Source organism: Rhinolophus ferrumequinum, chromosome 14 (assembly GCF_004115265.2).
Source record: "Rhinolophus ferrumequinum isolate MPI-CBG mRhiFer1 chromosome 14, mRhiFer1_v1.p, whole genome shotgun sequence".
NCBI lineage: Eukaryota > Metazoa > Chordata > Mammalia > Chiroptera > Rhinolophidae > Rhinolophus > Rhinolophus ferrumequinum.
In genome coordinates this window covers 72,927,733-72,942,867 of record NC_046297.1, presented here as the reverse complement: position 1 = coordinate 72,942,867, position 15,135 = coordinate 72,927,733, and the positions used below count along the sequence as shown (strand labels likewise).

The window sequence follows — 15,135 nt, the reverse complement described above, 5'->3', positions numbered from 1 at the left end:
CGCTCGGAGCCCGCGGGAGGGAGAGGGCTAGAAGGGGCCTGGGAACGGCGTCCAGCTCCCGCCAAGCTTGGATTTAGACACGAACCGACCGGCTGCAGCCTCCGCCCGCCCAAGCGTCTAGGGCAAAGGGCCCGCGCCCGCCTTTCAGTCGCTGACGGCGCTTCTGTCCCTGACACTTAGCCCCGACGTACAAGCCTCCAGATTCAGCCTGGTCCGCCCGAGTCCATCTTGGGCAAAGCAGGAGAGTCAGACTCGGTCCCGTCCCACGCTCCGACGCACTGGCCGCGTCCGGAACCCCAGGCGCGCGGCCCCTGTTTCCGGCGGGCACAGGCGCTCAACGGCCCGAGCCCACGGAAACGGGCTCGGAGGGCCGGGACAGGGCCGGACCGGAGATGGCGCCGCCGGCAGGCGGAGCGGCGACCGCCTCAGACCCCAGCTCGGCCGCAGTGCTGTTGGTCGTGCACGCCGCGGTGAGGCCCCTGGCCGCGGGGCCGGACGCCGAGGCGCAATTGCGGAGGCTGCAATTGAGCGCGGACCCCGAGCGGCCCGGGCGCTTCCGACTGGAGCTGCTAGGCGCCGGACCCGGGGCGGTGAGTGGGGGCGGCGGGGGCGCGAAGCCGGAGCCTAGGCCCCTCTGCTTGCCCGCTAAGTGCCCTGCAGCAGTTAACTTTCCTTGCTTCCGTTTCCTGGTCTGTAAAATGGGGATGATGCTGATACATATCTTTATGGAACTGTAAGCGTTTCAGAAGTTAAGAGTAAAGAGCTTAGATGATGTGATACAGAATTGCACACCTGAAATCTATGTAATTTTACTAACAATTGTCACCCCAATAAATTAAAAATAAATTAAAAAAAAAAGAGTAAAGAGCTTAGGACAGCGCAAGTAGCCAATAAATGTTACCTGCTGTGCCTTTGATCATCGTGCAGTGTGTGCAGGAGGAAGCACTGAGCCTGGACTCTCCCTCTCCTCAGGTCAGTTTGGAGTGGCCCTTGGAGTCAGTCTCCTACACAGTCCGAGGCCCCAGCCAGCATGAGCTGCAGCCTCCACCAGGAGGGCCTGGAACCCTCAGCCTGCACTTCCCCAATCCTCAGGAAGCTCAGCGGTGGGCAGCCCTGGTCCGAGATGCCACCGCGGAGGGACACAATGGTCAGTACACTGGAGCAGATTCATTTGGTTAGCCAGGGACTGTGCTGGGAGTAGGAGTAGCCACAGCCCCCCAGGCCTGGGTGGGGGAAGTCGTGGGGGAAGCGGGGACCACCTTACTCACTGCTGGGGTTCTGGGGAGACTCCCAGGAGAGAAAGTGGAGAAAAGGAACAGGCCAAGAGCTGGAGCCTGGAGGACCAGACAAGTGTGGAGGGGAAGAGCAAGCAGGCACTCAGGACCTGGGTGAGAAGACAGACAACGGGAAGGTATTCGGTGGGAGAGTGACAGGCTCAGAGTTGAGCTCTTTAAGGTTGGTTGAAAAACAAAACAAAAAGATTAGTTGAGACCTGCGTTCGTGTTGGGTGGTGCAGGTAGTGCTGGAGAAAAGGATGTTTCCAGAGATGCTCAGGAGATGGAATTGGCTGGATTTTGTTAGTGGCTGAGACAGAAAGATGGCGAACCAAATACCATGGGGCTCCCAGAGCGAGAGCCTATTTGGAAGGGCATAGAGGTGGCCCAGTTGTTACACGTCTGGGGGGAGCAGGAGTAGGTGGATCTGGGCTGGAGCTGGGGCTCTGGAGAGTAAAGATCAACCAAGGTCACTCCGAGAGAAGCAGAAAGAGAAGAGGGTGTGGCAGGCAGACAGTGCACCAGGGAAAGCCCACAAGTGTGCAGGAAGAGCTGCCAGAGCAGGAGGCACCTCAGAACGGAGGTAAGAGGCTCGACAACAGTGTGTGCAGGAGGAGAAGGCCTTTTCCATTCATTCATTCACTCACTAAGTCATTCACTCAGCAAATGTAGCCTTGGGACTCAGCACTCCTTCAGGCATTGGCAATTAGCACGAATAACTTCAAATTTCTGTCCTCTCAGAGCTTGTGTTTAGCTGGGGGAAGCAGACATACAAATTAAGTCATAAAATTCTGTCAGGTGCTGGAAGGAAGGGGTTTGCAATTTAAAATAGAGAGGCAGCAGCGAAGGACTCCGTAAAGATGAGTGAAATTTGAAAATTGAGGCGTGAGCCATGTGGCCAGAGCAGTAGGTCCAGAAGCCCTGAGGCAGGGTGCACACGCCAGGCGGGCCAGGTGCCCGTGCCCTCAGCAGGGGAGAGACAGCTTGAGATCCTGAGGGCCTGAGGGTGTCAGCACTGTGTGGACGGCCTCGAGGAGAGCAGTACATCTTGCCCAGGGCCTGAGAGGGTTTGTTTGGCATGGGAGCAGTCCAAGGTGTCCTGGGGTGGTGGTAGAGCCGGGGGGGGGGGGGGGGGGGCGGGTGGAGGTCCCATGCTGCCTGCAGTGCTCCTTCAGGAGGAGGGCCGTTTCCTTCTGCTGTGAGGCCAAGGGAGCCCGAGAGAAGTTGCCTTCCTCTGGAGGAGGGGCATAGGTGGGTCCAGAAGGACTCCAGAGCCCAGGTGCAGCCCCAGCTCTGAGGGGTTGGCAGGGCCCTGACAGTGTGCAAGGGCTGAGGCTCTGGGCAGCCTAGATAGAAGTGTGGCCAAGGCTGGGCCCTGGCACGGGCTGGGACGGGCAGGGAGGAGGCAGCCAGGAGCCTGGAAACCTGAAGTCAGATCAGAGGCCTAGATGAGTACTTGGCTGGGGGACGACCTCGGGAGACCACCAGCCCACCCCACACCTTCCCTTCTAGGCAGTGACAGCCTGCCTCCAGCCCTGGCCTCGGAAACGTGCCCTCTTTCCCCATCCAGTCCCCCTGAAGTGCCCACACCCAAGGCCTCCCAACCCAAGGTGGATGTTCCCTGGAGCCCTGGAGACTTGATGGAGAAAGGTAAAGGCAGGTGGCCAGAGGGGGTTGGGGGAAGCAGCCTTGCCCGGCTGTGATGGCTCTCTCCTAGCAGAAGTGCTGGCAGGACGCCTGGCCCGAGCCATCGAGGGTGGCGATGAGCAAGGGGCAGCCCAGGCAGCAGCCATCCTGGCCCAGCATCACGTGGCCCTCAGTGTCCAGCTCCAGGAGGCCTGCTTTCCTCCTGGCCCCGTCAGGTGAGACCTGGGCCTTCTCCCTCACCCCGTCCTCCAGCCCTCTCAGGTCCCCCACCATGCCCCGGCCCTACATTCTGATCCAGGCTGCAGGTCACAGTTGAAGATGCTGCGTCCTCTGCCCACGTCTCGCTGCAGGTCCACCCCCACTGCACCATCGCGGCCCTCCAGGAGCAGGTGAGCACAGGGTCTGGGGAGCCCTGCGGGGCAGGCATCTCGGTGACACTGCCTGGCCCTGACACTCTGGCCACAGGTACTCGCGGAGTTGGGCTTCCCGCCAGCAGTGCAGCGCTGGGTCATCGGTCGGTGCCTGTGTGTGCCTGAGTGCAGCCTGGCTTCCTATGGGGTCCGGCAGGACGGGGACCCTGCTTTCCTCTACCTGCTGTCAGCCCCTCGAGAAGTCCCAGGTCAGTCTTTGACTGGTCTGGGGTGAGGAAGGTGGGGGTGCAGCCTTACATGGCTCTGAGCCCCACCCCTCCACCCTAGGACGCAGCCCGCAGCACCCCCAGAAGACAGATGGGGAGTTAGGCCGCCTGTTTCCTCAGTCACTGGGGCTGCCCAGAGTCCCCCAGCCAGCCAACTCCAGCCTCCCCAGCCCCTTTCAGGTAGGCAAGGGCCCAGGTAAGGTGGGCCTGCCAGCTGTGGGCACTGGAAGGAAAGGGTGCACAGCAGTCGTCTCCCCCCTTCCCCAGCCCGGCTGGTCTTGCCCTTCCTGCACTTTCCTCAATGCCCCAAGCCGACCTGGCTGTGAAATGTGTAGCACCCAGAGGCCCTGCGCGTGGGACCCCCTTCCCACAGCCTCCACCCAGCAGCCACCAAAGGTACCAGGGACAGTGGAGGGGAGAGGATGGGGACCGGGGGACAGAACAGCAAAATGACCCATCTCCCCCCACCCCAGGTCACAAGAAGAGAGGATGGCCCTTCCCTTCCAGGCCCAAGGTCCCTGGACCCCCTCCTGAACATCTCAGGGGACCTCAGCTGACTGCTCACTAGGGACACAGCCGGAGACATTAAAGTACTTCTGAGCCAGTTGAGTGCCCCCACTTTGTGCAGACTGGGCTGCTGGGAGGACGGAGAGCAGGACAGTCCCATTCAGGAAATGTGGGAGAGGGGGCGGGGCCTGGCCCTCAGCAGGGCTCCCCAGGCAGAACAGAAGAGTGTACTTGGACCCCAAGTCCAGGGATCCTAGGGGCATGGCGCTAAGATCTCTCCCCACCCCCACTCTGGCTTCTGACCACTGTGCTGGGTCCCTGTGAGTCCCCACCCTGGCTGATCGAGCCTCCCCTAGTCCACCTAGAGCCCCTCAGGCGTGCTCCTTCCTCCTTTTGCCCTCCCAATTGGCCACTACTCCCTGGGGCGACTCCAGCCAAAATGCCCTGTACATTCCCCTTTTGGGGACAAGTAAAGCTCAAAAGCTCAGAGCCCTGAGCCTGGCCCTATGCTAAGAGAACACCTCCACTGACAGATCATGGCCACCCCTCCCCTAGCCTGGACCCAGCCCCAGCTACCCTGTGCATGGCTAGGAGGCACCATCCCACGACAGACTCCCCACCCAGACACTTGTCCACCACCCCGGTCCCCTCCAGGTGGCCTCCTCTGCCTGCCTATCTCAGCTTCCAGAGCACGGCCGAGCGCAGTCTGTCATCTCCCAGCCACACCCAGCCGACACCAGCTCCCACTTTAGTCCAGACCTCTGCCCTGTTGGATTGCTGCCCTCAGAATGAAGGCCAAGTGGTTCGACACTGCCACGGGGCTGGTTACTCTAGCAGGCCCTGGACCATGGCCAGTCAGGCCTGGCCCTTTTCAACTGTGCCTGGCACTCCCCACACCAGAGTGCTGCCACCTCTCTCCAACAGCGAGCTCTCTGCTTCCTGCAGCACATCCAGTAGCGAATGGACTCTCAACCACTGGTCAGCGCAGGCCACACTGCATGGGACACCCCTGGAAACTCTGACGGCAAGGGTCTCAGTCCCAGAGTGCCCTGCAGTCCTGCACTCCCATCACACCATAGCTCAGACATGTATGTTGAGAAACTTAATTTATTTCCATGATGGAGGCTGAAGGAGCTGGAGCCTGGTCTCCTGCCCCTCTCCTCTTGCCCTCCAGGAAGAGGGATTTGGCCGAAGGGCCAGCTGAGGCCTGAAGTGGCCCAAGCGGCTCCTTGGCTGGGGGGCCCGTTCAGGCAGGACGGTAGCAGGCACGGGGCAGGGTCACTTGGGTGGCCGATATGCCAGCTTCCGGCTTTTCAGGACTGACCACTTGTGCCGCTTCATGGCGTAGATCAGGGGCAGCAGCAAGCCCATCATGAGCAGCATCTGCAGTGAGGCAGGTTCAGGGGGGCGGTGGGCAGGACCCCGCCCAGCTCCCAGCTCCCAGCCCCCCCCAGTCCACTGTGCCCCTGGCCCGCCGTTCACCTTGAGCCCCATGCGTTTGCGATGATCGTGCTCTGGCTCAGATGCCCAGCGCAGGAAGGTACACACGTCCTTGGCTACCTGGGACATGGTAGCTGGGGTGCCTGGGCCAAGGACAAGTGGTGAGGGCTGCCCTTGGGGTCCCCTGCCCAACCTGAGGTCGCCCTCTGAGCATCCCCTCCATGGAGCAGAGAGGTTCCTGCCCAGAGCTTCAAAAGGGACAGAGTACTGAGCTGGACATGCTGTGAAGCCTGCCCACGAGCCCCCTCAGACAGGCACACAGTGCCCGAGCCAGGGAGGGGGCAGGACCATGGGCCCAGGGACCCAGGGAAGCATCCTGGCAGGGGGGGAGCACCCAGGGTGGGGAGGTCTCACCATCATCAAACTCCAAGACCTCGTCGTAGATGGGAGGGGCCATGGCAATGGCCTGGCCAGGAAAGTAGGAGTTGAAGTACAGGCCTTCTCGCAGCGACACCCCGGTGGGTGGGTCACAGTAGCCCGTGAGCAGGGAGAAGACGTAATCCTCGCCACCATGCCTGGGACCAGAGTCATGCCTGTTCAGTCCCTGGCCTGGTTGGCCATTTCCTCCCACCTCCAACCTGGTGGTCAGCCGGGTACCTGGCTCGCACGATGTAGCTGAGGTCAGGGGGCAGTGCTCCGCTGTTGGCTGCTCGGGCAGCCTCAGGGTTGGGGTATGGTTTGGGGAAGTAGTCAGACAACTTCCCTGGCCGCGTGAACATCTCCCCGTCCTCATTGGGGCCATCCTGAACCTCCACCTGCCACCAAGAGCACCATGACAACTGCTGTCCCCCACGTGGGAGCCCCAGCCCCTGTGTCCCCGGCACCCCAGGCCCCGCACCTCCTCTGCCAGGGCCTTAGCTTCCTCCTCTGTGTAGCACACGCCCACCAGGTGGCGGTAAGCCACGTAGTCCATGCTGTGGCAGGACGAGCACACCTGCTTGTATACCTGGAAACCCCTCCGGATGCTAAAAGAGGCACAGGGTTAGAGGCTCCCAGGACTCCACCCCACCCAGTCCACCCAGAAACTCCCCAGCCAACCAGCCGCACACCTGGTGTGGTCCAGGGAAGAGAGGAGGCCACGGTGGGACCACGGATAGCTCGGGGGGTGCAGCTCCAGGTCACTGGCACTCACCGCAGAATGCAGAGCCACGGCCAGCCCCGCACCCCCTGCCGCCAGCATGCCCAGCGCTGACAGCATCACTTTCCGGCCCCGGGACAGGCCAGACTTCGACGACAAGGACACTGCCTGCAAGAGCCCCGCTCAGCGCCTGCCAGAACACCACCCAGCCCTACCTGGGATCTGACTCTCAGCGCCTGCCTCTCCCACTCATCCACCCGGCACTGGCCACCTCCTGCCCGCCCCACTTCTCCGCGCTGCCGACCCCTCGACCGTGATTCGGCCCTGAGGAGGGGATGCGAGGCGTGTTCTTGGTTCCCGGGCTGGGAATCCAGCCGAAGTGAGCAAGGGTGCTGGGGCAGGCCAAGGTCACAAGCAGCTGGCCGAGGTCAGGCTGAGGTCACTTCAGGACGCGGGCCCAGTCTGAAAGGCCGGAGCGGAAGCGAGCCTGGTCGCGCACCCGGGGAAAGCCCTCTGCTCCGACCCTGCAGCGCGCCAGCCCCGCCGTCCCCCCGCTCGGCACCAGGCGCCTCTGCTGCTCGGAGGAGTGGGCGCCGGGCCCTGCTCCCAGAAGTCACCTAGGTCTGCTGGCGGCGAGGCCGGGCAGGGGCGCCGGGTGGCCGAGGCCGCTCCCCCGCTGCCCGGCCCGCGCCCGGAGCCTCCCCGCCGTGACCTTCACGGGCTGCGGGGCCACGCGTCGGCCGGGATCCGGGCCAGCGCTCACCTGAGGCGTCCGCAGCGGGAGCTGCCCGGGCCGCGAGCCGCACAGCAGACCCCGAGCCCGCGCGCCCGGCAGCCCCGCGCCCCGCGGGCCCAGCATCGCCCCGCGAAGCGAAGCCGCCGCAGCCGCCATCTTGGCCGTCTTCAGCGCGGCCGCCGCTTCCGTCGGCCCCTGCGGCGCCACGAGAGCTTAAACCTCGCGAGAGCCTGAGGGCGGGGCGGGGCCGGAGAGCGCGGGGCGGGGCCAGGCACCTCGTGGCCGCGCTTCCCCCGTTGTTGTGGAAACCGGCGGTTGGGCGAGGTCTCGTCGCGTCTCCCTGTTGCCGTGACAACGTCCACCTACTGTGGTCCCCGATCCCGGCCGCTGGTCTCTGGGGCTCGGCAGTGACGCGCCGCCCATGCCCGGGCGCCCTTGGTCGGGAACCCACCGTATATCCGAGGCCATCGCGCGCTTTCGTCCAGCAGCATGTCCAGACCTGCGCGGTGGAGCAGCGGTTGCCCTGCCTTCCCGCACTCCCCCTCGGGGACAGGCAGGACCCGGGCTCCAGGAAAGGGAGGGCACTGCGGGAAGGCTGGGGGCCTCCAGGTGTAGCCCTTCACCCCTACCCTGGCCCACACACATGGGCTGGGTGGGCCTTCCAGGCTGACCTCTGTGCTCCCCCTTGTCCAAACGACAAGGATTTATTAGGCACCTATGTTCAGAAACTGCCAGCCACAGAAGCTAGGAGCATGGCAGCCAAAGTCCTCACGAATCTGCTGTCAGTCCTCAGTGATGATAGAGGCGTAAGGACCTCGGAAAATCTGCCTCTCCTCTCGCCTTTCATAAGAGCAAGGAAAAAACTAGCAAAATGGTCAGAATCAACTTTTTCAGAACTTTGGAAATTAACCAAAGGTAATGTTGACCTTAAAAATAAAACAGCCAGTTATTTTTCCCAGAAAAAAGAAAGGGTTTATTTGGGAATGGCAGAGAATTGCAGTTCGAGATAACCATGAGATGGCAAAAACTATAGGCAAGTCCAGCAAACAAAGGAGAGGAACATTACTTTACAGAGAAAAAGGAGGAAGTTGGGAGGGGTGCTTTGAATGAAAGTCCCTTGGAGGAAAGCCAGAGTTCAGGGTGGTGACCGTTCTCATTGGCTGAGTGCATGAATGTTGATAGCCAAAAAATGGAAACAACCCAAATGTCCATCAACTGATGAATGGGAAAACGAACCGTATGGCATGTCCACACCATGGGAGGGTTCCCAGCCATACACAGGAAGTACTGACTCACACATGGAGGAGCCTTGACAATGGGATGCTGAGTGAGAGGTGTGGTCACCAAGGACTACATCCTGTGTCCGCTGATGCAGAATCCAGGTGAAGCAAATGTATAGAGAGGGAAAGTAGACTAATGGGTGAGGGGAGGAAGTGCACGTGGGGTGGGAGCTGTTCAGGTTGGGGCACTTAGAGGTGACCATGGCACATTCAGGAGCTGGAGGTGATGTGGATGGGGCCTCAGAAGCCTGGGTGGGAAACAGGACCTGAGCGTGGGCATGAAGACAATGGGAGCCGTGGGAGCAGCTCACAGGTGACGGTGCCCAGAGCAGCCCTTGAGTGCCTGACACTGAAACCTCAGGTGGACTTGGCAAAGGGTCTGAGGACAGCACAGAGGAAACCTGGGACCCCCAGGAGAGTAGCCAGAGGTGTCTCAAGGCCAATGAGGGCTTGTGCGGAGGGCCTGGTCGTGGGGAGGCTGCTGGGTGTCGAGAGGCGGGTAACGGGCGGTCTCACCCCACGTCACAAGCCATAAGCAAACCTGCAGGCCCCTGTGGAAGCCAACAAGCCTGCCCCCAGAGTTTCTTCCTCCACCTTCACGATGGCACTCACAGGGCCGATTCTTTCCTTCTTTCACTCAACAAACACATACTATACTGAGTGCCTGGTTCTAGATGTGAAAGTGGCAGAAAATGACAAAGTCCCTGCGCCCATGGCACTTCTCCTCTTTGGCAAGGGAGGCAAGCAGCATGTGAGGACTTACCACTAAGTCTGATTATCAACACAGCGGCGCACACGTACTTCTGGATCCATCCAGCTGGCCACCGCCCAGGACAGCCCCTCCCGTCCCGGTTGGAGCTGGATCAGAGGGATAGAACCCTGAATGACAAAGGCTTAAGCAAGGTAGAGGTTTGTTTCTTCCTTGTAAGTGAAGCCCCCTTTAGCAACCAGGGGCTGCCATGATGGCCCTCCACCCTCTACGTGGGTTGTATGCACATCCCAGAGACTCTTTGCATCCCAGCCATCACTTCGACATTCCTGTGGGCAGCGTGGGCAGGAGAGAAACTGGGGCTGTGAAGGACGTCTCTTCTTGGAATTCGTCCCTGAAGCTTCTGTCACATCCTGTGGGCCATAGCATAGTCACATGGTCACAGCTGGCTGCACCAGACTGGGAGTGTCTTTATTTTGGGTGGTCTGCGCTCTTATGAAAGCTGGGGCTCTAGGACTAAGAACAGGTATTGGGGGACAAGTAGCAGGCTGCCACTCTCAAGGTAAATTGTTTAGAACCTTATACTCATCCCTTTTACATCTGACATGCATCTTTACCACCTGACATTTGCTTTAAAAACTGTACAGTGACAGTGGAAATCAGAACAGAAATGCTGTCCCCAACACATCAGCTTTGTCATCCCATGGCATCCTCCCACTCTGCACAGAGCCGAGGGTTCCTCATAGGGAAGAGCTCAGACAAGCAGATCATCTTTCAGCTTTTTTTTTTTTAATAGTCTTAACATTTAATATGTCTCAGTTTATCTTTTTTTTAAATATTTATTTATTTTTTTAATTCTAAGTGTGTTTTTCTAGGACCCATCAGCTCCAAGTCAAGTCGTGGTCTCAATCTAGTTGTGGAGGGCGCAACTCAAGTGGCCCATGCAGGGATCGAACCAGCAACCTTGTTAAGAGCACCGCGCTCCAACCAACTGAGCTAACCGGCCACCTCCCTCTTTCAGCTCTTGTCCCCATTTGTATGTCCTGTGATTTAATGTATTTTCATGACTGTGTTCAAGCAACTGCCTAAGTCCTGTTAAAAATGGATGATTGAGGCCAAAGTCTGGCTAAAGTCCCTGGAAGGGATTTTGTATTAGGTGCCAGCCCCCAGGGACAGAGACAATGGGTGACCATGACAGAGGGATGTGCGGGTGTCTTGGAAAACAGGAGGCCCACAGATGAGTGGTGCCAGACGTGCCAGGGGTGAGACCGAGAGAGGCCAGCCTGGGAGGTGTTCTTGGGGGCACTGAGGTGTGGGGCAGGGGCTGGTAGTCTCTCCGCAGCCTCAGGCACCGGAAGTGACTGGAGGTTCCAGCCAGACCTTGGGGTGAGCAGGCCAAAGACAGTCACACCAGGGTCTCCAGCACCTTTTCCCACCTCATCCCAACAATACTGGACAGGCACACGCCCCCTCAACAGGGGACCAGCAGTGACCTCCGGAGAGAAGCCCCCAAGAAAATCCCTCTGGGTGCTGGCCCTGGGGGCGGGGGTGCCAGCTGACCCCCAGGTCTGGAGGGGAGCCTCCCGTGGGAAGACGAGCCCCACCGCAGAGGCAGGCCCAGGAGAGGGTCAGGGCGCTGGGGCTCCCCCGGGATGGGGTACTGAAAGGACAGTGACGCTGTGCTGCTGTTCCAGGCCACGCAGCTCTGCCTCCCTTCTAACACCGAGACCCATATGAGGCTGTCCTCACCTCTGCTCCATGGGTACCTCGGCCATCCTATGAGGGGAGGCCTCCCTGGCCTAATATGGCCCTGCTTTTTCCTCTAGAATGGACACTGGGTATCCCAGCTCCTTTCAGGGGTCCTGGTACAATCAGCGGCTTCTTTGTGCTGGCCGATCAGTGCCTTCCCCTGGGGGCTGCGTCCCTGTGGCCTGGGTGGGCTCCTCTGCTCTGCTGCGGCCCCACACACCATGGGCACCTGGCCTGGGCAGGTCTAGTCGAGGAAACTGAGCCAGGTGGCCCTCCCTGCTCCATTGGAGCCCACAGCCCACTCTCCGGGCCTCGTGTGCGGGGTTCTGGCTCCAGGCTCTGCCCGGCAGCGGCAGCCCCAAGGCTGACTACACTACACGGTGCCATCAGATCCCTGGTGCCTCCCCGGTCAGACCAAGCCCTGCCCGTTTCCTCTCCCAGCACTGTGCCTCCCTCCCTCGGCACAGATCTCCAGGGCTGGGGGAGTGCATGCTCCTGCCCCCACTCCTGCCAGCAGTCCTCAGCAGGCCGGAATGCCCTCCAGGAAGGTGTGCAGGAACACCAAGCCCCACAGGCAGCTTCTCGCCCACTCTCCCAGGGGCCCCACGCGCACAGCAAGTGGACAGTAGGCCTGGGGCCCAAGGGCAGCTGGAACAAGACACCTGTTTATTTCCTAGGAAGGGGAGTACAGGGTCTGGGGAGTTCCCGCCAGTCTCGTCTTCACACCACGGGCGAGCGGACATCACTTCCAGAAGAGCACATTCCAGAAGAGCAGCCAGCAGGGGTAGATGCCCAAGGCCAGCAGCGGGAAGAGCAGGGCGCCGTACGTGTGGTGCTCCAGCACACCCTGGGCCAGTGCCCCCAGGAAGAGCTGCCAGCCCTCGGCCAGCGACAGCGGTGCCTCCTGCAGCTCCCGCCACAGGAACAGGCTGCCCAGGAGTGTGGCTGCCGGGCTCGTCAGCACCAGCAGAGCAGCGTAGAATGGCCTGGGTGGAGGGGCAGGGGCAGGGTGGGCTGAGTTGGGGAGAGGGGTACCATGCGGGGGCGGAGTCTGTGGTAGGGAAGAGTCTGGTCTTGGGGTCTCTGCGGTGACCAGCACCTACCGGGGCCCACAGGGCTCAGTGAGTGCAGCGGCAGGCACCATGGTGGCAGCCAGCAGGAAGCCCAGCGAGAAGTTGGTGAGGGCGATGCAGGCCAGCTGTAGTGCCAGATAGATGAGGGCCACCAGCTTCAGCGCCATCCAGCCCCTGTCCGGGGCCTGTGCACTCACCACCCTGCAGGACAAGGGGCTTGGAGGCAGCTGCGTGTGTATCCAAGGCAGCCCCTGCCAGAGCCCGCCCGGCCTGGCCCCTCACCGGTGTGTGCTGTGTGGAAGGGCCAGGCCCGCAGCATAGATGGCCAGCAGTGTCAGCACCACAGCTTCAGCCTCAGCCACTGGGAAGTGCTGGGTGGCCACGTGCTGGCCCAGCACCGGGAGGGTATAGAGGGCCACGCCCATAGCCTGGGAGATCAGCAAGGGCGCCACCAGCGAGGCCAGCCCCACGCCCTGCAAGGCACACAGGCACCTGGAGATGGGCCCTGGGGTCCTCAGCACCCCCAGTGGCGACTGAGTGGCAGTGACCACCTCAGGACCCTGGAAGCCCACCCCACGAGCAGGAGTGAGGACCATCACCTGTGCAGGGGGCAGAGGGGTACCAGGTGCAGAGGCCGCCCCAACCTCCGCAGGACCTGCCCCGGCCTCGTGCAGCCGCATCCACAGCTCCAGAGCGTGGTCTCGTCAAGGACACTGACGAGAGGTGTGATGGGGTCTGCCGGTGGGGACCCCGGGCTCCCCCACCCCAACCCCAAGGACGGGGGGCTCTCCCAGCTTAGCGTGGAGGGAACCAGAGCATGGCCACAGTGGACAGTGGGGTGCGCAGGATATTTTGAGACCCAGGACCAGGAGCAAGAAGCCGACGGCGGGCATGTAGAGGCCGATGGACACGAAGCGGGCCAGGGCAGCCAGCAGGTACAAGAAGAAGGACTGGTGCAGGCGCTCCAGGAGGTGGTTCAGTTTGCGGAACATGCCCTCCAGGGCCCTGCCAGGTGCGGGCTGGCGTCACCAGAGGCCAGACCCCCCCCCAACACCCAGGACAACGGCCCAGAGCCACTTACTTGCCCACTGCCACCAGATCATACTTGTACTGGCGAAAACTATTGATGCCACGCAGGGTTAGGGCCTCCACGCGGTAGCGCAGGAAGAGGCCGTGGGGGCCGTGGGGGCGGCCAGAGGCCTGCTGCAGGACCATGAGCAGCAGAGTCTGCAGACCCTGCAGTGGCCCATCTGCTGAGGTCCAGTCCTGGGGCTGCAGCTTGGAGGGTAAGAGACAGGGTCAGCTCACCCCCACGCAGGCCCTGCACCCCCAGGCGGCCGCCTACCTTGCCCTGCAGCGTGCACAGCAGCCCCCCTTTCTGGCAGAAGGTCTGGAAGAGGTTGAGCAGGTCAAGGTTGGGCAGCTGCCCATTGAGCCCCTCCACAGCCACGTCAAGGCTGGTGACCATGTCGCTGCTCAGCTCCAGGGCCAGGGCTGCCTGGATGGCCCCCGCCCGGCCCTGCAGGGGCGACGACTGCATGCCTGCGGGGAGGTGCATGAGCTACCCATGGGGGCTGGGAGGACAGTGGTCCCAAGAGCGGCCAGGCCGGGCAGAGTACCCACCAGTGACATTGGTGTCGTGGTAGGCTTCCAGCCAAGCCTCAGTGCCCAAAAGGTCGTGTTCTGTCACCAGAAAGATGATGTCTTTGGCCCAGTAAATCTGCCCTGCAGGCCAGAGGCAGGGTCAGCAGGGCATGGGGCAGTGGCCAAACCTTCCCTTGCCAGCAGTAGCCCAAGCCTCACCCCGGAAGTGGGCAGCAAGTGCCAGCAGCAGCCCCACAGCTTGGCTGTTGGTAGAGTCAGAGCCACAGGGTACGGTGAGCACCAGAGACTCAGTGCTGGCAGCTCGAGGGGCCCGCAGGATGCCGTACACGTTGGTGCCTGCCACCACCTGCATGCAGTATTGACGGGGAGGCCTCAGCACCATATAACGCCCACCAGGGAGTTCCCTGGCTCCAAGCCACCCCCTCAAGGTGCTGAGTCCCAGGCACAGCCCCTCTGCACAATACATAGCGCTCGTGAGTCTCATCGGGAAAGGGCAGTTTCCGGGAGAAACTCTGCGTGTAGACCTCCAGCCCCACTGACCGCATCGTCCGCTCCAGCCAGGCCACTGGCAGAGCCCTAGAGACACAAGAGAGCTTCTGAGCAGAGCTCCCTGGCCTTGCCCACCACTGCGTGCCCCATACCCACGGCTCCACGGCTCACCCTGACTTCCTACGGTGGGCAGCGAAGTCCCGGGCAAAGCCCCGGGCACGGTCTCCGCCAGCGAACTGCTCCTCCACCATGGTGGAGCCCATGGCGTTCTCCGACATGTAAGTGCGCTGGGTCAGCGGCGGGAAAGCCAGGGCCAGGAACCAGGCGATGCCCGCCACGTAGCTCAGCACGCTGCGGGGAGAGGGTACGGAGGGGCCGCCGGAGCGTTGGCGGGTTCTGGGACCCCGGCCCGTCGCCTCACCTCTACACCCGGCGGAGAGCGGGGCGTATCGAGGGACGTGAACCCGGAGTCACGGCATGCGGGACGCGCGACGGGAGAGCTGGCCTCGGGCCTGATGCCCTGAGTGATGCCGACAGGCGGGCGGGGACGTGCGCCAGCAGCCAGAGGGGCCACCGGCAACTCGAGCCCCGGCCCTCGCCTCCCTCGCCGGGCCCAGCACTTACCAGAGCGGCGCGTTGAGGCGCAGCACGAGGCGGGCGAGTGCGCGCCGACGCACCGGGTCCGACAGGAGGCCCATGGCGGAGCAGGGCCGGGCGACTCCGGGACCCCGCTCCGGCCGCCAGCTGCAGCCTGCGGCCCGGCTCGCCGGTCCTGTCAACGTCGGGCTCCCAGCCCGCCCGCACTTCCGGTCCCGGCGGCCCTCGCGTCGTCGCGCATGCGCAACCCCTCC

The 15,135-nt window shown here is 62.0% G+C and overlaps 3 protein-coding genes and 1 long non-coding RNA gene across 9 annotated transcripts; 2 read left to right on the top strand and 2 right to left on the bottom strand.

The window, feature by feature from the left end:
• Window positions 1-117: 117 nt before the first annotated feature.
• On the top strand, window positions 118-4,728 carry SHARPIN (SHANK associated RH domain interactor). 3 transcript variants are annotated; one of them, XM_033126330.1, is made up of 10 exons: window positions 453-590; window positions 973-1,147; window positions 1,295-1,388; window positions 2,787-2,924; window positions 2,995-3,136; window positions 3,220-3,310; window positions 3,387-3,540; window positions 3,620-3,738; window positions 3,826-3,954; window positions 4,032-4,728. In XM_033126330.1, the coding sequence occupies exons 2-10, from the start codon at window positions 1,031-1,033 to the stop codon at window positions 4,113-4,115; spliced, it is 1,068 nt and encodes a 355-aa protein (XP_032982221.1). In that variant the 5' UTR covers window positions 453-590; window positions 973-1,030; the 3' UTR covers window positions 4,116-4,728. The 3 variants fall into 3 exon arrangements, with proteins under 3 accessions (XP_032982220.1, XP_032982219.1, XP_032982221.1); XM_033126329.1 differs by lacking the exon at window positions 1,295-1,388 and having other exon boundaries at window positions 118-590; window positions 3,007-3,136; window positions 4,032-4,599; XM_033126328.1 differs by lacking the exon at window positions 1,295-1,388 and having other exon boundaries at window positions 118-590; window positions 4,032-4,560.
• Window positions 4,729-5,154: 426 nt separating this feature from the next.
• On the bottom strand, window positions 5,155-7,573 carry LOC117033878 (cytochrome c1, heme protein, mitochondrial). The gene is made up of 7 exons (XM_033126343.1): window positions 7,407-7,573; window positions 6,615-6,811; window positions 6,404-6,530; window positions 6,163-6,320; window positions 5,920-6,080; window positions 5,548-5,648; window positions 5,155-5,448 (listed from the first exon to the last, which is right to left on the bottom strand). The coding sequence occupies exons 1-7, from the start codon at window positions 7,533-7,535 to the stop codon at window positions 5,344-5,346; spliced, it is 978 nt and encodes a 325-aa protein (XP_032982234.1). The 5' UTR covers window positions 7,536-7,573; the 3' UTR covers window positions 5,155-5,343.
• LOC117033887 (uncharacterized) lies at window positions 7,571-10,442 on the top strand. Of its 3 annotated transcripts, none has more exons than XR_004424974.1 (3): window positions 7,571-8,294; window positions 9,447-9,562; window positions 10,244-10,442. It is a non-coding gene; the product is annotated as an uncharacterized LOC117033887 (long non-coding RNA). The 3 variants fall into 3 exon arrangements; XR_004424976.1 differs by having other exon boundaries at window positions 7,695-8,294; window positions 9,396-9,562; XR_004424975.1 differs by having other exon boundaries at window positions 7,695-8,294; window positions 9,334-9,562.
• A 1,319-nt stretch (window positions 10,443-11,761) lies between these two features.
• GPAA1 (glycosylphosphatidylinositol anchor attachment 1) lies at window positions 11,762-15,123 on the bottom strand. 2 transcript variants are annotated; one of them, XM_033126268.1, is made up of 12 exons: window positions 14,909-15,123; window positions 14,456-14,635; window positions 14,260-14,371; window positions 13,994-14,141; window positions 13,814-13,915; window positions 13,536-13,732; window positions 13,272-13,468; window positions 13,042-13,195; window positions 12,790-12,885; window positions 12,473-12,663; window positions 12,221-12,391; window positions 11,762-12,103 (listed from the first exon to the last, which is right to left on the bottom strand). In XM_033126268.1, exons 1-12 carry the CDS (start codon window positions 14,980-14,982, stop codon window positions 11,860-11,862), a joined length of 1,866 nt encoding a protein of 621 aa, XP_032982159.1. In that variant the 5' UTR covers window positions 14,983-15,123; the 3' UTR covers window positions 11,762-11,859. The 2 variants fall into 2 exon arrangements, with proteins under 2 accessions (XP_032982159.1, XP_032982160.1); XM_033126269.1 differs by having other exon boundaries at window positions 13,296-13,468.
• Between the last annotated feature and the right edge of the window lie 12 nt (window positions 15,124-15,135).

Excerpts from the sequence above, each read along its gene's own strand:
- GPAA1 (XM_033126268.1), bottom strand. The coding sequence starts at position 14,982 with ATGGGCCTCCTGTCGGACCCGGTGCGTCGGCGCGCACTCGCCCGCCTC. Across the intron at positions 14,372-14,455 it reads GCCCACCGTAGGAAGTCAGG|GGCTCTGCCAGTGGCCTGGC; the intron begins GTGAGCCGTGGA and ends TTGTGTCTCTAG. Across the intron at positions 12,886-13,041 it reads TCCTGGTCCTGGGTCTCAAA|GCTCTGGAGCTGTGGATGCG; the intron begins ATATCCTGCGCA and ends TGACGAGACCAC.
- SHARPIN (XM_033126328.1), top strand. The coding sequence starts at position 393 with ATGGCGCCGCCGGCAGGCGGAGCGGCGACCGCCTCAGACCCCAGCTCG. Across the intron at positions 2,925-2,994 it reads TGGAGACTTGATGGAGAAAG|AAGTGCTGGCAGGACGCCTG; the intron begins GTAAAGGCAGGT and ends CTCTCCTAGCAG. Across the intron at positions 3,311-3,386 it reads TCGCGGCCCTCCAGGAGCAG|GTACTCGCGGAGTTGGGCTT; the intron begins GTGAGCACAGGG and ends CTCTGGCCACAG.
- LOC117033878 (XM_033126343.1), bottom strand. The coding sequence starts at position 7,535 with ATGGCGGCTGCGGCGGCTTCGCTTCGCGGGGCGATGCTGGGCCCGCGG. Across the intron at positions 6,531-6,614 it reads TCTTCCCTGGACCACACCAG|CATCCGGAGGGGTTTCCAGG; the intron begins GTGTGCGGCTGG and ends TGCCTCTTTTAG. Across the intron at positions 6,081-6,162 it reads AGCTACATCGTGCGAGCCAG|GCATGGTGGCGAGGATTACG; the intron begins GTACCCGGCTGA and ends CTCTGGTCCCAG.